General features: G+C 45.9%; 1 protein-coding gene across 2 annotated transcripts in view; it reads left to right on the top strand.

Annotated features, from left to right (window-relative positions):
* LOC137420625 (TBC1 domain family member 12) overlaps positions 1-21,525 on the top strand; it is a 114,062-nt gene that overhangs the window by 51,564 nt on the left and 40,973 nt on the right. Inside the window, exon 3 of one of the 2 annotated variants that reach the window (XM_068105839.2) lies at positions 7,680-7,803. In XM_068105839.2, the coding sequence (XP_067961940.2) occupies positions 7,680-7,803 (124 nt within the window). Of the gene's footprint in view, positions 1-7,679; positions 7,804-8,585; positions 8,641-21,525 lie in introns of those variants that run through there. The other variant, XM_068105841.2, reaches the window with a different exon arrangement.

A 21,525-nucleotide genomic window follows, 5' to 3' on the forward strand; every position in this document is an offset into this window, starting at 1 on the left:
AAGTATGTTCTCGCACTGATAATGATGCATGATATTGATCATGGTGAGCACAGTGCTATCATTTACTTGTCGAATTACGGGTGGGGTAAAGCATCTGAAATTTCACCTCCGGCATAACATATGAATGAAAATAATTAATAAACTAAATTAAATAACTTTGCATTTCGTTAAACGTGTGCTGTTGTGATGGTTTGCCTTCAAGAAGTTTTGAAAAAAGTTAATTTTCCAAAACCAGCAAAACAATTGGAAGATTAGAATATAAGCAGGCCGTGGAAAGGACCAATTTAGCTTGACTTGTGTTCATATCTATATTTTCTTTAATTTACATAATTAGTTTTGTATTTTTTCTTTCCACAAAATACCCTTTGGAAAATGACCTCGGTCATTGCTGAGGCTGAGGTTACGTTTGACCTTGTGACTTTGCCAAGGCCAGTTCTCTATGTTTGTAGGTGGTAGTGATTCACCAGCTATTCTTGCATTACCGGTGACTCCTGCTTTCCTAATAAGGTATTGCAAGGTTATTACGACTCTTTCGATCTGAGGTAACATAAACATGTTTTACTGAAAAAGCGTGCATTGTGTTGGTACACGTACACACAACACATTGTGAACTGTTCCTTTTGAGCATTGGAAAAGTAGGCCCATTCTTGCCACAGCAGGACTTTGAATCATCCATTACACAAACGGATTGCCCAAGGAACTCTTTTCAGGCAATCGAAATGTAAAGGGGTGTTTTGAAAACATTTCTGACACGAACTGTCATGTTGTTGTAAGGACTTGAAGGAAGTGACGGTGATCAAGGATGGAGATAGAAATATAGGGATGGAAAGGGAGGTTGTAATGAAGGAATGAGAAGGCTATTAAAAGGAACTTTGAACAACGGAGAAAGAAAAAGCAAACTGGAGCTACTGAGCTATGCAGAGGGGAATGTGGAGGTAGTTGACATTATTGAGGAGGAGGTGTAAAGAAGGGTGCCGTGTTAAACAAGATGAAGCAAGGGTGCCGTGCTTTGGTGAATTACATGTGTGGATGCTAATTGTGGTAGAAGGAGTCAGTTGGACGAAGAGGCTATTGAATATATGTATGAGAGAGGGTGGGATTCCGGAGTAGTGGCGGACCAGTTTAATTGTTCCAATATGGACGAAGAAGAAGAAGGGAGACGTACAAGATTCGGGAAGATACCGAAGCATCATGCTCCTACGCCATGTCATGAAGTTATATGAGAGAGGATTCTGGATTGGAGGATAAGGAAATGGGTGGAGCAGGAGATAGGTGAAGAGAACAGGTGTTTAGAAAGGGTTGAGAGATTACAGATGGGATGTTAATATTTAGACCGTTTGTGGACCTGGAGAAGGCTTACGACTCTGTCCAAAGAGAGGCGGTGAGGGCAATGCTGGGATAGATGGGAATACCGGAAGCAATAACGAGGTTTGTGGAAGGTGTGTATGAGGGAACGAAGGCAAGAGTTTGGGTTGATCATGGATTGTCAGAAGAGTTCAGTATGATTGATGCATTTGATTGAGGCAAGGCAGTTCACTCAGTCCACTACTGCCTATCATGTTGAGCTGGCCAGAGTTTCATGATAAACTCGCACCCGAAAGGTTTGATGCTCTTAATCGTGTTGCTTTACCTTGACATCCAACAAAACCCATTTCTTGAGTTGCGCATTTCCAGCGTTTGGTAGGGGCCCTTACAAAAACCCTTAAAACCCTTTTTTGGAAATATTTGCGCCCGAGGCTAATTATTATTTTCTGACATCTACATTAGATACTGAATTCAAAACACACATATAAGAAATGAAAATCACTGGCATTTGCATATAAGAAGGACTGTTATAAGTGTCCAAGAAGGCTCATAATCAGAAATTTGCGGCCGAGAATTTTTTTGGTTGCAAACTGCTCTATTCTAATGGTATGAAACAAAAATGCAATGTAAGAACATTTCTGACCCGACACTTTCGGATAAGAAGGCCCTTTGGGCTCAAAATGGTCAGAAATCTCACTTGTAGCACTGAATTACCTGCAGAAATAAAAGCTATAGAGAAATAGAGAAAGACTGTTCATGATTTCGATATTTATTATGTTGAAAATTTTAACGGATAGGAAGTCATTTTTCCCTAAAAGAAAAGTGTTCCGCTAAGCCGAAGACAGACTGCAGGGGACGGCCGAACCAAGCAGAGACATGTGCTGCAAGGCCCTTGACGAAAATAACAAAAAGAAATGCAACGAAGAAAAATCATTTTGTTTATTATCATTCAATGAATTCATGTCATTCAATGAATTGCTGTATCGGAGTGGCGACCCATCCAGTATTATGCCCAATAGCCTAGGAAACTGCTTTGGCAGCCATATGCATCTGAAGATGCAAAAGAAGTGGTCTTTTGGTCTTCTTCAGTGAATTATCCAAATAAACCAGATGTCGATCTTTGATGTCCGTATCGATATCTTCTTTATTATAATAGAGCAAACGTATATGATTGTCGTTATGTATGTTTGTTTATATGCGACGAAAACGTCTTCCTCTTCAAATAAAATTAACACCCTTTTAATTAACCCTCTTAATTACGTTTTGACTGCTGAGGCCCCTCAGGCCTTTGACAACCCTTTAATTCTCCCAAGACCCTTAAGACCACAAATACCCAAAATACCCTTAAAGACCCAAAATACCTTGAAGACCCTGAAGACCCCAAAGACCCAAAATACCCTTGAAGGCCCAGAGGCTCAAAAAGACCCCGAAGACCCAAATGGCCCTGAAGACTCAAATGGCCCCGAAGACCCAAAATAACCGGAAGACCCAAAGCACCCCAAAGACCCAAAACACAGAAGACCCAAAAAGACCCAAAGACCCTTAAAGTCCCAGAGGAACCAAAAAACTCTTAAGACCCAAAATCCCCTGAAGACATCGAAGACCCAAAACACCCCAAAGACCCTGAAGACCTAAAATACCCTGAAGACCTAAAATTCCCCTGAAGACCCAAAACACCCCGAAGACTCAAAACACCTCAAAGACCCAAAAAGACCCAAAAGACCCCGAATACCCAAAACGACCCAAAACACCCTGAAGACCCCAAAGACCATTTCGACCCAAACTACCCTTAAATACCACAAAGAACCAAAATACCCCAAATACTCTTGAAGACCCAGAGGAAACAAAAGACCATTAAGACCCAAAAGCCCCTGAAGACACCGAAGACCAAAAACACCCCAAAGACCCAAAATACCCTTAAATGCCCAGAGGATCCAAAACACCATAAAGACCCAAAAGACACCGAAATGGTCAAAGATGCCTATCCCTCTGAAACGACGCGTGGTGAGGGGCGAGGAGCTCGCCGAGTCATGCTAGTTCATGTAATTGTTGTCATCATTCATGAAAACTGCATGCAAAACGTCATCCTAATCTTTGGAGTCCTCATCGGCATTTGGAACTGTTGCAGGTACAACTCTACCTGAAGAGAAAAATAAAGTAATTTATTTATAAAGCACAGAAATTTCACGTACGTGTTCAGTTGCGCATGTGCAATAGTGATGTTGATGTAGTTTTAAGCTGGGTAGTTGTAAGCAATGAAAAGACTAGTTTTAAGATGCAATTTAAAGGTATCGGTATTTGATATTGCACGGTTATTTTGGAAGTTTTTTTCCCCGTTCTAATGGCGCAGCTACTAAAAAGGCACACTGGCCGTGATGAACACAGGGTTTCTTATTGCTCCGTCTCATGATCATAACTATCATCTGAGCGCAAATTGCACAGAGGAATGTACCTGGCATTTGTGGTCGATCGATCCAGATGTAGACGTAGGCTTCATTTCGTAGCTCTCATCCGAAATGCAGTCTCTTATTGATGTCACTTTCTGTGATGGGCCACATTCTGGCCATAAAACATGATCGATGGTTCTTTTGTCTGATTTCAGTTTCGCAGGGCGTGATGAAATATTTTTGTTCCCATCCCCTGATCTGTGCTTTCCGCAATTTTATCCTGGAGGTCTTTTGAAAGCTCCTTGGTGCGCATGGTTGTCTTTGCTGTGAAATGCACTACCCAGCAGAGGAAACCTACAGGAACAGCTGATTTTATTCAGAAATAATGAGAATCACTACAATTTAACACAGGTAGATGCCAATTAACTTGGTGTGTGATTTTGAAGGTGATTGGTTACACCTGAGCTAATTTACAATTGCTATTATAAGAGAGGTGGACACTTATCCAACCAAGATAATCTAGTTTTGTATTTTTAATGAATTTCCTGAAATGTATGGAATTTGTTTTTCACTTGGAAGTTGTGGGTTACAATGTGGAAAAGTCTGATTTAATGCAACTAAATTCTAGGCTATAAGGTAACAAAAGGTGACAATTTTGAAAGGGGGTGTAGACTTTCTATATGCACTGTTTCTTCAAAGATGACATTTAAATTCTTCTTGTCAGAAGATTCTTCAGCTAATGCAACACGATTTTTCTAAAGTCGTTCAGCCGCTTTGTTCTTCTCAGAGCGACTATGGTGTACAGTCGTGGCCAAAAATATTGGCACCCTTGCACTTTTTTGTCCCCCGTCGCACCGCGGAGCGAAAGGGGGACTATGGTTTTCCCGTCCGTGCGTGCGTGCGTACATGCGTGCGTGTGTGCATAAGCGAAGGACCGCATTCGAATTTGGTGTGTGGGTGCAACCTACGTCAAAATCCAAGATGGTCACCGCCATGTATGTCTGAACCTTGTGAGCGGAATATCTTGAAAAATAAGCGAAGTACCAACTTCTAATCTGGTGTGTGGGTGTATCACGGCATAAGGAAGAACGCTATTGAAAATTGGGTCGCCACGTCAAAATCCAAGATGGTCGCCGCCATGTATGTCTGAACCTTGTGAGCGGAATATCTTGAAAAATAAGCGAAGTACCAACTTCTAATCTGGTGTGTGGGTGTATCTAGGCATAAGGAAGAAACCTATTGAAAATTGGGTCGCCACATCAAAATACAAGATGGCCGCCACCATATATATCTGAACCTTGTGAGCGAAATATCTTGAAAAATAAGCGAAGTACCAACTTCTAATCTGGTATGTGGGTGTATCTAGGCATAAGGAAGAACGCTATTGAAAATTGGGTCGCCATGTCAAAATCCTAGATGGCCGCCACCATATATATGTCTGAACCTTGTGAGCGAAATATCATATCATAGCATGTTTTCTGTGTCTTCCACGTTGTCAACTCACATCACTTCCCCGACGGAGGACCTAGGCGTAACGCTTGTCCACTATTAATGCACCATTTCGATAAAATTGTTGAAATTAAGAAATCTTTTGGTAGCCACATATATATTTCTTTGGTTTGCAGTGGAACAAAACAAAAAAGCAGAAAAAATTACTAAATCTTAGCTTATTCCACACAGAAATCCTAAAATGGCCCGGACAATATTATTGGCTCCTTTTCGAAGTTGTTTTAAATAATTAGATTTCAAGCAGGTGATTCTCCTTTACTTTGGAAATGAACTCACCTGTGGTGAGTTGCAGGTGCCTGCAATATAAAAATCACTCATTCAACCAGTTTGAATAAAGAAAAGGAGTCATTCTGCTGTTATGTGTCACTGTGTGTACCGCAATGAGCATGGAGAAAAGAAAGAAAACCAGAGAATTATCTGAGGAGGTCAGACACAAGATTGTAGCCAAGCATGGACAATCCCAAGGCTACAAGTCCATCTCCAGAGAACTTTATGTTCCTGTGTCCACCATACGCAATGTTATCAGGAAATTTAAGGATGTGGCCACAAGAGAAATATTGATAAAAGATTGCAGCGAATAATTGTTTGAATGGTGGAGAAAGCACCTCAACTGCCAAACAGATTCAAGCTGACCTTCAGACACAAGGTACGACAGTTTCAACTCGAACCATCCATCGTCAACTCGATGAAAGTATACCCAGGAGGGCCACTCTGCTGCTGAGAGAGACATAAGAAAGACTGACTGGAGTTTTCCAAAACACACCTGAACAAGCCAAAATCCTTCTGGGAGAATGTCCTGTGGAGAGATGAGACCAAATTAGAGCATTTTGGTAAAGCACATCATCTCTATGTTTACAGAAAACAAAATGAAGCCTTCAAAGAAAAGAACACCTTCCCTACAATCAAACATGGAGGAGTTTCAGTGATGTTTTGGGGTTGCTGTGCTGCCTCTGGCACTGGGTGCCTTCAATGAGTGCACGGCATCATTAAATCAGGAGATCACCAAGGCATTTTGGAGCGCAATGTTCAACCCAGTGTCAGAAAGCTGGGTCTCCGTCGATGGTTCGAAGGTCATGGGTCTTGCAGCAGGACAATGACCCCAAATACACTTCAAAAAGCACCCAGGAATGGTTTAAAGCAAAATGCTGGACTGTTCTGAAGTGGCCAGCAATGAGTCCAGATCTAAATCCCATTGAACACCTGTGGGGAGATCTGAAAACAGCAGTTGGGAGAAGGCACCCTTCAAATCTGGGAGAATTGGAGCAGTTTGTACATGAAGAGTGGGTCAACCTGCCAGTAGAGAGGTGCAGGAAGCTCATTCATGGCTATAGGAAGCGCTTGACTGCAGTTATTTTGTCCAAAGGCTGTGCTACCAAATATTAAGTCTGGGTGTCAATAATTGTATCAATGCCATTTGTTTTTATTTTATTTTATTTCTCTCTCACTCCTTCTCCCCACTCCCACTCCCACTCCCGCTCCATCTCTTTCTCTCTTTCCTACTCCCTCTCTCTCTCCCACTCCTGCTCCCACTCCCACTCCATCTCTCTTTCTTTCTCTCCCACTCCCTCTCTCCCACTCCTGCTCCATCCCTTTCCCACTCCCTCTCTCGCTCCCTCTCTTTCTCTCCCTCTCTCACTCCTGCACCCTCTCTTTCTCTCTTTCCCACTCCCTCTCTCGCTGCCTCTCCCGCTCCCGCTCTCTCTCCCTTCCCCACTCCTGCACTTTCTCTCTTTCCCACTCCCTCTCTCTCTCCCATTCCTGCTCCCACTCCCGCTCCATCTCTCTTTCTTTCTCTACCGCTCTCTCTCTCTCTTTCTCTCTCTCTCTCTCGTTCTCTCTCCCACTCCCTCTCTCTCTCCCACTCCTTCTCTCTCTCCCACTCCCTCTCTCACCCCCACTCCCTCTCCCACTTCCACTCCCCCCCTCTCTCTCTCGCTCTTGCTGCCTCTCTCTCTCTCTCTCTCTCTCTCTCTCTCTCTCTCTCTCTCGCTCTCCCACTCCCTATATATATATATATATATATATATATCTCTCTCTCTCTCCTGCTCCCACTTCCACTCCCCCCCCCCCCCCCCCCCTCTCTCTCTCCCTCACATGTGATCTTTGATTTTCATGTTAACTTTAATTTAGATCAAGCTTAACAATAGGTTGGCATTGAATGCAGGTGGATGCATATTTGTCAACACATTCACATCAAAAAAAGTTTATAGTTTTTAGTTTTCACTTGTATAATAATAATTAATAAATAATGTGATATTTACAGTTCTCATTTTAACCTTCGTCAGTAAAAATGTGCAGAATGACTTGGTTGTATTTTCTCAACTAAACGTTGGTCATTGTTCTAATGAAGAGGTAGAGTGGAATGTAAATTGTATGATTTAATCATCGAGTACATCGGTACATGATGTTAAATGGGAGAGTGAGATATGTATGTGCATTTTGCATGCATAGAATAGCAGTGCTTCCTTTTTTCCTCAGGAACTGGTTGGCGTTGCGAGGAAAAGACTTGCGGACATCAGGAAGCAGTACACTGGGCTGGAAACTTTTTGGAAAAATTCCTCTGAAGGAGAGCCCACGTAAAGACCCCAAGAAGATTCAGCAGGTAGGATAGATACTGATGGGCATGTTATTTGTGCGATTGCTTTCATTTATTACATGCAGTAGTGTGGGGTTCATTTAGCTAAAACAAACAACAGCCCTTTTTAAGGCCATTTTTCCCTGCTAGAGCGGGGGTTAGCCTTGCTCGATATGACAATCATCATGTTTCACTTTTTGAGGGAATGTTTTTATGGCTGAATGCCCTTCCTGACGCCAACACTTTAGTCGCCTATTTTGATACGAAGGGATACGGTGTACCTATTCCAAACCGGGGCACACACCGGCACGTTCATTCTAGCAAGCTTGTACTCAATTTGCCGACCTCGGAAGGATGACAGGCTCAGTCAACCTCCCTGGCGATCCCTGGTCGCCTGATCGCCCTGATCCCTGGTTAATTCAGCGATCGACCGGGATTCAAACTCAGGATCCTCCGATCCCAAGCCAGCACCATAACCGCTAAGCCAACATGGTACTTTTAAATAAATCAAATGATGGAAAGGCTATGAGGGCAAACACACACACACACACACACACACACACACACACACACACACACACACACCCAATACAGATACGCCAGACACACTGTACACTTGGCGATTCCAATTCAGCATTATGAATAGGGGCTTCTGTCATTGAATCTCACTGCCAATTTGTAGATACCCGTTGTTTATTACTTTTCTTTTTTTCCTTTTGACGGAATTCACATGTCATAAATTTTATTGTACAAGGAAATCCACAAACGCATGTTCCGCTGTGTATGGCCTACGTGCATATTCTACAGGAGCGAAATGGGTGGCTGACCTTAAACGAGGAAGTGAGTGCCTGGAAATTGCCCAAGGTCAGGATTGATGATGCTGATGTGATTGCCCCACAAACTGCTGCATTGGTCGACACATTAATCATGGAGGGTCAACATGTTAATTAAGGTCATGACATAATCCACATAACTTGGAATATCTCAGGAACACATTCTCACTATCATCCATAAATACTAGGACAAATCCATGTTCTCAGCAGGATTGGTTACTCAAAACTTCAGCACTCACGACCAACAGCAACGGCTGGCATAACGTTGTAAACTTTTCAAACCGCTCAAACAGATCTAGCCAACTTAATTTGTCCGGTAACTCGTGATAAAGTGTAGCTTTACCACTAGGATCCTAAAACCAAAATGGAATCCATGCGATGGAAGCACAAGGGATCGCCTCCGCAAAATAAATTTCACACCAAAGACACAGGCAGGCAAGATCATGGCCTCAATTTTCTGGGATTCCAAGGGAATCTCAGATTGACTATAGGCCTCACCACAGGGGAATATTAGGCCAGGCTCATGTAAAAATTGTCTTCATTCTCAACACTGAGGGATGTTAACTAAAGGTGTGTTCCTCTTTTACGACAATGCACCTGTAAGTCCATGTTGTGCAAATTGCCATTTGTGACTGTTGCTTTGAGCATCTGAAACACACCTGTGCACGGAAGGACTAGGGGGAGGAAGGTTACAGGCCGAGGTAGAAAATGCAACCATTTGTATGTCGATTGCCCTTTACATGATTAATCTTAAGGCAAGCACACTACAAACACAAGTTATTAGTTTGTTCCAGTATCTATAAAAGATCATTTATTGCAAGGGAAAAAACATCCAGGACAAGAAAACTTATGACAGTTTTTGGCAACTTAACACAGCATGTGATTTTACCTTCTGGTGATAAAACCAGGAAAAACAAATACAGTACTCGGACAGCAACACCAACCAACATGCGTCCAAATGTGGCTCACGAAGCAATTATTTTCATGATAAACATGCAGTAGGGTACGAAACAGAAATACTTTGGTAAGAAGGTATGTTTTTTGTTATATACAAGGTCAAGGCTCATGGAAGAAGTTGTTCACCGAACGGATCTGGCCGCAACAGAACAAAAACAACAATAGAGAAAGAGACAGAGAGGGGGCGGGAAGGCGGGAGGGACACCAACAGCGGGGTTTAAGGACAAAATAGAGGTAGACTTGGACAAACAATGGGTGTGTGGAGGATTGAGGGGTAGGGGAAGACGCATAGAGTGGACAAGATGTATACAGACGCAAACTCTCAGGAAGGAGAAACTGGAAATTTGTTAGGAGGTGGGCTTTGGTGGTAGGGGGGCATTAACAGTGGTAGAAAAGATCATGGTTTTGGATCTGAGACATTATTATTGAAAGGTAAGAGTGGTAAATCATCAGACGTTTATTAATATCTTCCTCCGAAGTTGTGACTTGTAAAACTGGTCTGCAAAAGAATCATGAAAATCTGAAATGTAAACCTTATTTTCATTTTGTTCTGCGTTGAGTGAAAAGCTCTTGCTGTAAGAGCAAGGAAAATGGATTTAATATGTTTATAAAGCCAACAAGACATTTCAAATATAATTCCTCCTTCCTGTCATGCATGCTTTATTTCATTTATTTATTTATTTATTTGCAGTGAGAGAGTCATTCCAGCGTTGGTGTCATTTCCTGTTTTCATGAAGAAGCAGCTGCGCTGGTTAGAGAGGCTTATTTGAATAGGGAAACCACAATGAGCACAGTGGGAGGTTGCGGGATGAAAGGTGGCGAAAGGAAATGAGAAAGAAGAGGAGGACAGCGACGTTAAAATAAATAATGTGCCATTAAAATATTTTCTGCCTCTTCCGTCGTCGTCTATTCGTCCGTGGCTGTGTTCGTTCTTTTCTACCCTTTGCTGCTACCATCCCAAGGTTTGGCATATATACCACCAGCAACAGCGTGGAAAGAGCATTTTTCATGAGGACAGTCTGTTCTTCATGTTATTGATGTCATGGTGTGTGTTTCAACTTGTCAGTGTGCAGCTTCTCATATTTATTGTCCTGAGATTGTGTTCTTCTGATTAGCACCAGTTGCCATGTTGGAATAAAATTACCATTGGAGGTGCTTATTTACACTTTCAGTAAGAGAATACTTTCCAGATTAATTGCTGCACATGATGCTGCTCTCTCAGTAGGGGTTGGAGGATCTAAATCTTGAGCAATTGGTCAAGACAGTCTCCCTGAATTTGCATTCTGCCTCTCTCAATGAAAGTCGGAGTGTTTCCAAAGCAATGTATTGGGCCCAGTCTTGTTCTGCGTCGACAAATGACGCATCCGATGTTCCGGAAAATATTTTGGGCAAATGACTCTAAATGTGTCTATGGTACCCGATGACATGAGATACGTCGCTCTGCAAAACTGACATTAGCGACATGCTGGTCTGATAAATGGAACATGTTCTTCAATCCTGTAAAATTTCTCAAAGTCTCACCCTTTCGCTTCATAGGATCATCCAATGATCACCACATGTATAATTAAACTAGAACGGCACTCAGTAGAATGCAGGCCTCCGCCAGGCTGAAAAGCTTCCTTGTTGTATCCCACTGAAAGGCCGGATCTGCATCCGCACCTTAACCAAAATATAATCGGTTTGCTCTTGTCAGATACCCAACTCATCCATCCAGCACGTTTTGTCATAATCCGTCTACAACATCCTGAGATATCATGTCATATATCATTGGCCATATCACTCAATTGCGAAGAATCACTTAAAAAAATTATATTATCCGTATCTGGATCTTCATCAAAATATAAACAATTTGCCGAAAGCTGTCAACATCATTGGCATCCGTTTCACACACACACACACACACACATCTCGTTTTTTCATTTCTGTTCCTCACAATTATTCTATCTCTCTCTTTTATACACACACACACACACACACACACACACACACACACACACAATTAATTGTACAGTATCGGTTGTTCCTAAACTTAAATATAAATAATTTAAAGGATAGCTGTAAATGATGTTAATTTCACAACATCCCATATTTAACTTTATTTAAATTGTAAACCTCAAACATAGTTTCTCCACCTAAAGCAAGAACCTTAACCCGTAAGCAATTGACCAGTTTCCCGACTGCATGGATCATCAGCTGGGCACCGTTCTTCCTCGAGGTTTCGATCCTTTCAGACACGCATCACAGACAGACTTGTTGCCTCTGATTTATTTATTTATTTAACTGACTCTCTTCTGGTCTAGCTCCATTCTCTTTCTCAGCCCTCAGCTCTCCACCTCCATCCCCCTAAACATCCTTCAGGATGCATTAATGATGTTAAAAATTCATTATTAAAATAATGATGTTAAAATACAAACTCCCTCACTCTCTTCAACCCCACTCCACCCTCCAGGTCTTTAAAACAGCTGTTCACCACCATCTCTTATCTTCCCCCATCCAAAACCTTGATCTTTTCTACCCCCACTAATTTCACCCCAAATCCACTTTTTTGAAATACCAACTTCTGTCCTGGAAGTCCTTGGTGTCCTTGTGTTTTATACTTCTCCCACCCTCCCCCCCCCCCCCTTCCCACGCCTCCTTCCCCAAGCCCTCTCCCTCCCACACTTCTCCCTGCTCTCAAATGTTGTGTTTGTGTGCTTCCCCTTCTCTCCCCATCTTGTCTTCCGCTCCCTCTTTTTATATATTTTGTTTGTCTGGTTGATTTGTTTGTGAAGTAAATGTTAGCTCTTCCACGAGCCTCGATTCAGTATACAAAAAAAAAAAATTCTTCCAGTAACCCCCTCCCGGTTATACTCCCAAAGGAGCCTTTTCACCCATCTTGATATTTTCCCCCTTTCTCCCGTTTGTTGATCTGTGAATCTGGAGACGGGTTAGTTGTAATCTTTCTCCCAGGCCTTCAAGCATGCGGTGTAGCATCGCCATCCCAACTCGTGATATTCTCTACCCCTATTAACCATATTTTACCCAATTCTCTTAATTGCAGATTTCTGTTTTCACCCCTCATCTATCTTCTTTTTTCCTGTTCATTCATTCCATTGCTTGCTCTGTCCAGCTGTTCCACCATTGTTCCCAATGCGTAGCCTTTTTACGTCCGCCACCTAATGTGGATGGACGCTACGTTTTCACCCCTCTTTGTCTGTTTGTCTGTAAGCAGGATATCGCAAATAGTTAGGGATTGATTCGGACGAAATTTGGTGGACAGGTTGAGTGTGTGACAAGGCCAAATTGATTAGAATTTGGTGAAGATTCAGATGTTAGATTTTTATTTTTGAAGTGATTTTTCACCATTAAGAGACAGAGCCAAAAACGATATATAGCACGATATTTCAAAACGTTGTCAACGGATTCAGACGGAACTTAGTGGATGAATTTGGTTTGTGCCAAGAACAAGCCGATCAGATTTTGGTTAAGATACAGAATCAGATCCGGCCTATCGGTGGGCTATAAATTGTAAACTGTTTAGCCCGGTGGGGGGGGGGGGGGGGGGGTGATATGCGCTCTAACGAGTGTCGTTCTAGTTACCTTCTATGTCCACAGGCCTATACTTTGTAAAGGAACAAAACAGTCCAATGTCACTTCATCATTTGCTTCTTTGAACCCAAGGGCATGATGCAATATTTCAAGAATTCAAATATTCATCAAAAGTTCAACAATCTTCTGGTTTTAAGGACGGTTCTATGTTCCGTACTTTATTTACAATGATATTGACATGAGATCAACTGTTTCTCGTAATCTTTGCTCGCAAGAAACTATATCGTCTGGTTTCTGAGATTGTAAAGATGACCAGAAGTCATGACTCCGATTTTCCTCCGATCTCCTCACAAGACTATGGTTTTCAAAACCCCTGAACACACACGCTTTTCTTTTTGTATTGTTCAAAGTGGGAACATGGTGTTTCTTGATCTTGTGCAGTCCACAGCCAAACACATTCGCATATCTTGCAAAAATGCTTGCACCAAGGGCCTGTTCTCGGATTCAGTCGCACACACAATCCCAGTTGGAGATGGGAAGATTTTTTTTTTTTTAGATTTTTATTGAAACCATCACTTTTCTGCCATTTCTCCAACCCACTGAACTGCTGTTGATCAACTTTCTTGCAATTTTTCTTCCCCCACACACCGCAGCAGACTCTGTTATTTTCACATTTTATTCCTGCAAGGATATTTCGGCACAGGACAAAACAACCCTGCCCATCCAGACTGAACCACATCTTTATCCCAACATTAAAACCTTCCTCCAGCACACAGTACATGTTACTGATGAGTACCACATTAACCAAACAGGATGGAAATTCCACATGGACTTGTGAGGGAGAAAAGGGCCAATAACTGAAGAGGCCAATGGATATGGGACTTCCACATGTACACTACCATGGGGAAAGGGCACGCAAACGAAGGCAGCATAGGTACATACCTACTTGTCTGCCTCTCACTGTGTGTATTTTTACATCTATAAAGCCAAATTTATTGTTTGATTTTACATCTTTTTAAAAAACTAAAACTTAAGACCCCTAAAACCCCACAGTGCCTTTAGAACGCAAAGACCCTTTGAGACACCGAAGTCCCTTCAGACCCTTTATAACCCTAAGACAATTTAATGCTTCTAATGCATATTCAAACCCTAAGACCTTTAGGATCCTTTAGAACACTAACACCCTTAAAGATCCAGAGAACCCAAAAGACACTTAAAGATCCTGAAGACCTAAAAGACACTGAAGACCAGAGGACCCAAAAGACCAGAAAACCCTTGACCCAAAGGACCCCGAAGACCCAAAAGACTCTGAAGACCCTTAAATACTCGGATGACCCCAAAAGACACAAAATATCCTGAGGACCCAAAGGACAAAACGACACAAACACATCCTGGCGAGGGTCTGCAATCTCTGATTGCTCTTTCTTGTTAACATTTTGCTTTGAGCTGAGTTTGATGTCATTATTGATGTCTCCAACAAACAAGGGTGTAGGTAAGAATCACCAAAACAAATTGTCGAGCAGCGGACAGACAAGAGCTTTGCTTGCCTCGTGTTGTACACAATTCTTATTCAAATCTGCTGAAGCTGTCTGCTTTATTCACAGCACGCAAATAACACACCATTTCAGCGTGTCTAAAAGGTAACCAACCACCCACTGTAGCCATGAGTAAATCAGAATTATCTCGTGTATAATTTGCCCAATTTTAAGGCCTTGTCTCTTTGCTAGTGACAGATGCTGTGTTAATTAATTGGTGGCAGTACAATCTTTTTATGGTTACATTAGCAGCAAGGTGTCCATTCTTCTTTTCTTTTGAAATGCCTGTGTCGTGACATTTATTTGCCTGATAAAGCTGGGTGGCTTCTGCTGTTTGTGCTTTCAATTGTCTTCGGTGAACCGAGTCATTGACACTTCAGGAGGAAAATTGATTCAATTTGCAATCTTCTCCTTCTTTCATATCCACTCATTGTAATTTGTCTGTGCTTTATGCTTTATCGCACGACAAAATATCCATTTGAGATGAAACAAACAAAGCATACGTGTTTGTATTCTGTGACTGTTGAGTGACACAAGGATTATCTTGAAGTACTTAACTGGTTATCCTGAGCGATCTCTATTTGTGTGAAGGAAACATGTTTTTTTCACTATTCCATTCATGCAATGTTGGCTACTCATCTGAACATTCTGAGTCATGGTGCTGTTGTGATCCCAGGGTAAAAAACCCTTCCATTGTGTAGATTTGTCCACTATTACCCCTGCCACCTCGATAGAGGTTATGCTTCCATCTCTGTTTGTCTGGGAGCAGGATATCTCAAAAGGTTATGGAAGGATTTGGACGAAACTTGGTGGACAGGTTGGGTGTGTGACGAGGACGAATTTATTGGACTCATACACCCGTTCCTTATAGGAGTGGCAGGAAGGGTTATTCCTCTATGGGGTATATAGATTACAGTGGATCTAGGTTCGGGCCTCAATAACATCAGGGGTGTGTTCAGTTACCAAGTTTCTTGTAGAGTGCTGGCCAAGTAGCTAAAACATCCAAGCAAGCATATTGTTGCGGATATGGGATTTACATCCATCCATATCCGCTTGTAAATATTCCCCTATTTCCTCATCCTTCCCAACTATCCCAAATCCCCCATTCCCTAGTCCCATTTTCTGTAAACAACACTCTGTAGACCCGACTTTCCCCTATTTCCCCCATTAAATGTCGCATCCAGGTCCACCGCATCTCACGTAGACAACGATAGGACATCTTGCTAGTTATTCTTAGTCTATGTCAGTTAAGGACTCGTTTCCATTAATTCTGACTCTTCGTTGCACCAGAATGTGATTGTATGGCACCATTAGTAAGTTTAGGACCTCCCAATACCTCCCCGCATCTCTTCCTCATGGAACAACAACAGCGGCGGCGGCGCGGGGAGTGTGCGCCCTCACTCCGGCTTGGTTAGCCGCCATTGAACATGTGCTCCGACGGGGTTACCACGCAGGGGCTCGCTGTCAGCTCCTCGTCAAGGGCGGAGCCCGGTAACCCCCCGCACCCAATAGAAGCGGCGGACCGATTCCATCTGGGGCGGAGCCAACGAGCCGAGGGCGTGTCACTCCCCGCTGAGCATGCGCAGGAGGAGGGAGGTGACGTCAGATGCGCCCTCAGCTTGGAGAGAGAAGACGCCACCTCCGAGCGCTGAAATACCTCCCCGCATCTCTGGACCGGACCGCGTTTGATTCTGCCCCTGAGCCAAGGTGCACCTTGTGCTATCGACTGCCTGTCCTTCCTTGCCATCAATCCCCGTGTAAGTCAGTCTTGTCCCGTTTGTCTGTGGTCTGTCGGGGATAGATAAGACTGTGTTTAAGTGCCCATCTTTTCTGTGCTTTACCTCTTACCGTGTAATCTACCCCTTTTCTGCATCACCAATTATATCCTCCTCCGGAGGTCTTGAGAACTGTACCCCCTTGTGTCGTGTCATTTAACCCAGCCGTTGTGTCCTTTCCATCATTGATTTAGCGTAGCGCGATTCGGCCAACGTTCGAGTGGAATCGGGCGGGATAGGGTTCTAATCGGGGAGTAACTGTGCGGACGCGGTAATACCAAACCGCTCGGTAAACTAACATCTAAAACCGCGTCTGTAACAATTGGTGTCGAGGAGTGAGATCGGACCCGAAGCGCGCTTCACGCGCTCAAAATTATTAACGGCGAAATTTGATTTTGTTTTACAAAAATAAAAACCCGAATTTTGAAAGTCGCGCTATGGCGGATCAAGACGGCTGGGTTCCGGTAGAGGAGAGTGAGGCAGGGTCGATCCAGGACCAAATTGAGGGACATGAGGAGAGCGAAGCAGTGAGGGTGGCAGGCACGCAAAATGGCGCCTCGCAGATGGCCACGGCGACCGCGACCGTAGCAGCGCCGTTGGTGGATTCAAACCTTTTTTTCCTGCAAATGAGGGCCCTTATGGGACAAATGGGAGACCAAATTGGAGGTTTGAAAAACAGTATAGAAGCTCAGGGTGAGCGATTGGAGGGCCAAATGGGGGTAATGAGGGACGAAGCGAGGGGTACCGGTGAGGGGTTAGAACAAAGGATGGGGGCCCAGATCGGAGGGTTAGGGAGTAGAATAGAGGGATTAGACAATAGATTAGGGGAAATACAGGAGGGGTTAATGGGGGTAGAAAACAGAATGGCCGCTCAAGAGAATCAAATGGAAGGGATGCAAAAGGGGTTAGAGGGGTTAGAAAACAGTATGGAAGGCAAATTGAGGGACATGAGGGACCAGGCGGAAAGGGAAGTTAAACAAATGGGGCAGCAGATAGAGGGGGTCAGAATGGGGGTAGAAACTAAATTGGATGCTCACAGGGAGGAAATGGAGCAGATGAGGGTGGCATCTGGGCAGGAGATGCAGGTGATGGGAGAAGAGATCAGAAGAGGTGTGAGTGAGGAGGTCGGAGGAGTGCGCGAGGAGGTGAGGCACTGTAAGGAGCGCATGGAGAAGGAGGTAAGAAAGGGGACTGTAAAATTGCAAGGTGGTATAGAGGAGTTGACGCTGGGAGTAGAACAACTGACAGTGGGACAAAAGGAGTTGGGGGTCAGGTAAAGAAGAACACAGCGGTAATAGAGGGTTTAAAATCGACACAGAAGGAGATGAAAAAGGACGTAGGGGTAATTAAAAAAGAGTGTCAGACGGTACATGAGGACCTGACGAGGAAAATGAACAAAGTGGTAGAGGTGATGGAGGTTAAAGAGCGGGAGGTGCGGGAGCACATAGAAAAAAATAAGGTGGAGTTAGAGGAAGAACTTAAGGGGGCGCACGAGGAGATGAAGGAGGTGAAGCAGAAATTAGAAGAAGTGGAAGAAGGGGTGAGCGAAATTAAGAAGCGACGGAGAGAGGATAAGAAAGAGATAAAGGAGGAAGTAAAAGAATTGGTCCAAAGTCTGTGTTCGGATCGTGATGATGTGCTCATTAACCGGATGAGGGATTCGCAGGTGATGGAGGAGAAGCGAAGAGAAAGAGGACCCGGTGTAAGTGGTGACCAATATGGTCGTGCGTATGATGCGCCAGGTGATTTAATAAGCTTGGGGGTCGAGATGGACCCGGATGTTCGTGAGAGGCCAAGAGTGAGGTGTATGGCTGGTCCGGAGGGTATGGAACGAGGGTGCGAGCAAGAGGGTCAGGTGATGGGAGAGGTGCGAGGTGTGGGTGAGCGAGGTGGTGGTGGTATGGAATGGGTAGCGGGTTGCGGAAGTGTGACCCATGCATCGACACCAACAGGGGTAGTTGTTAGAGGGACAGGGGAGGCACGAGAGCCCCTTGGGGGTAATGTACTGTGGGGGCCCGGCCGGTTCGGCCCCGCGCTGACCCCGCAAGGGGCGACGCACGGGGTCCGGCAGGCGGGCAACGACTCGCATACGAGGTGGTCCCACAAGGTCCCACTCGCGCCGTATGACGGCAAGAGTGATCTACGCGCGTACCTGGCGCAGTTTGACTGTCTGTGTAAGGGCAACGGTTGGGGTGAGGACGAAGGTGGAGTACACCTGGTGGCCGCATTGCGCGGCGCGGCGGCGGAGGTGCTGACGGCATTACCACCGGGTGCTCTCACCCTGCCAGCCCTCCGCGACGCCCTAATTAATCGATTCGGCATTGAACAGCAGAGCGAGCTTGTTAAAGCTCAGCTCGCGCTGCGAAAACGGCTTGGTTAGCGAAAACTTGCCCACGACATTCGCCGCGCAGTGGGGATCGCACATGCTAGCATGTCAGCGGATTCCCGGGAAAGCCTGGCGCTGGACCATTTTATCCAGGCCCTCCCGGATATTGAGCTCCGGCAACAGCTCGCCATGTGGCGCCCGCAGACTCTGAGCCAGGCGGCTGACGCTGCGGCCCGTTGGGAAGCAGCGAGGCCCCTGGCCCGGGGGAGCGAGCGTCACGCAATGGCGGTCCGCCAGGTGGGACCCCCGATGGAGGGCGGACCCCTTAGGGGGCCCGCCCCCGACGTGAGTCCTGACCTGGCGGGCATGGTCCGGAGGCTGGTGGACCAGCGCCTGGCGGGACCTGGACCATGGCAGGCGGCCCCGGAGGTGGCCCGCGGTGGACCACGAGCGGGTAATCCAATTCGGACCTACGGGGGGGGGGGGGGGGGATTTGGAATTCCGGAGACAAGCACCTTATCAGGTGAGGTGCTATACTTGCAACCGTCTGGGTCACCTGGCGCGGCACTGTCGAGCCACGCGCCGGGATGATCCCCGGCGGTTGAGGTCGTCAACTCCGCCCAGGGGGGAGCGGGTTAGCCGACCCCAGACACCCCCCCGCCAGACCCCGGGAAACTAGAAGGTGTCGGGCACGTAGGGCGGTGTTCGGCAGAAGAGGATGGAGGAGAGCCCTCATTGACGCGACAGGTCATTTATTGTGGCCAGATTGGAACCGGTAGCCTGACATTCAGATGCAAAATTGCCGGCGTGGGGGTAGACGCCGTAGTGGACACAGGAGCTAGCGCCACGATCATCAGCCCTGTGGTCCTTGATTCGAGCGCAGGTGGCTGGGATAAGATCCAGCGCCTGCAAAATTATAGTTTGCAACTCGCTACCGGGGTAACGGCCCCGATCATAGGGCGTGGTTCTGTGACCCTCAAGTTAGGGTCGGTAAGGAGGGAGATAGATGTTTGGGTGGCGGAGGTGTGCGACCCATGTTTAATAGGGTTGGATTTGTTGACTGCCAGCGGTTGTAAAATCGACTTGTGCCGGGGGATCCTGCAGGTGGGAGTAGAAGAGCTGCCGTTAGGGGGAGTGAGCACGGCCGAGAGAGCGGAGCTGGAGGCTTCCGAGGCCGTGACCATTCCCCCAAGGGCCGAGGCGATAGTGCCGGCCCGGTGGGCAGCTCGCCCAACATGGCAGGAGTCCTGCGGCCTGGTCGAACCGGTGGCAGCGCAGTCCATACCGGGTTTAATCGTGGGCCGCACCCTTGTAAAAACGGACGGACCGGTAGTGGCCGTCCGAGTAATAAATATAAGTACAGAACCACGCACTATAGTAAGGGGCACGAAGGTAGCTGGCTGCACGCCAGTTGAGGAAGTCGCGACAGTGAGGGGCGAGAACGTCCAGCCGAGCCGGCCCCGGGGGGAGCCTTCAATAAGAAGTAGGAATTGGCCCGATCCCATTTGCGAGATGGTAAATCGTAGTAGCGTAGAGTTGGGAGGTACCCAGAGGGAGGCCTTACACAAACTGGTTGGGTCCCATTTGGACCTCTTCTCCCTGTCCACCGAGGATATTGGACGTACGGGCCTGGTGAAACATCAGATCCACACCGGTGAGGCCCGGCCTATTCGTCAGGCCGCCCGACGGCTCCCTTGGAGCAAGAGGGCGGAAGCTGACGAGCAGGTTGAAAAAATGCTCGACGCAGGCGTGATCGAGCCCTCGGGAAGTCCTTGGATGTCACCTGTTGTGCTGGTCAAAAAGAAGGATGGGACCACGCGGTTCTGCGTGGACTATCGCCAGCTAAACAACGTGACACTCAAGGACTCATATCCCCTGCCAAGGATTGATGACACCCTCGATGCCGTTGCGGGCTCAAATTGGTTCTCAACTTTGGACCTCAAGAGTGGGTATTGGCAGGTGGAGATGGATAGGGCAGGGAAGGAGAAAACGGCATTCTCCACAGGTAAGGGACTGTATCAGTTTACTGTGATGCCGTTTGGTTTGTGTAACGCCCCCGCCACCTTTGAAAGATTGATGGAACATGTACTAGGCGGCATGCCATGGCAATCATGCCTGGTGTACCTGGATGACGTCCGGGTACATGCCAAAACGTTCCCCCAGGCAGTAGCTAATTTGGACCAGGTGTTCGGGTGCCTCAGACAGGCAGGGTTGAAGCTGAACCCGAGTAAGTGCACCTTGTTTGCCAAGGAGGTGGCCTATTTAGGCCACGTCATCGGTTGCGAGGGGGTAAAAACGGACCCAGACAAAATTAAAGCGGTAGAGGAGTGGCCCGCACCACGTACCATCAAAGAGGTGCGGGGATTTTTGGGACTCTGCTCCTACTACCGGCGCTTTGTGGCGAAATTTGCGGAGTTGGCCCGTCCCCTCCACCGGCTTACGGAGAAGGGGACGCGATTTAATTGGACACGGGAGTGCCACGAGGCCTTCCAAAAATTGAAGGGGTGTCTAACATCCGCACCCCTTCTAGCTTACCCCACTAGCAACGGGGCATTTACCCTGGACACGGATGCGAGCCAGGAAGGATTGGGCGCAGTTTTGTCTCAGACACAGGAGGGCGTGGAGAGAGTGATTGGTTACTATAGTCGGGCCTTAAGTAGGCCCGAGCGAAATTATTGTGTCACTCGCAAAGAGTTATTGGCTATGCTGGCTGCCATGAACCATTTCCACCCGTACTTGTACGGGCGGAAATTTTTGGTTAGAACTGACCATTCCTCCTTGCAATGGCTCCTTCG

The sequence above is a fragment of the Myxine glutinosa genome, chromosome 2 (assembly GCF_964187855.1).
Source record: "Myxine glutinosa chromosome 2, kmMyxGlut1.1, whole genome shotgun sequence".
NCBI lineage: Eukaryota > Metazoa > Chordata > Myxini > Myxiniformes > Myxinidae > Myxine > Myxine glutinosa.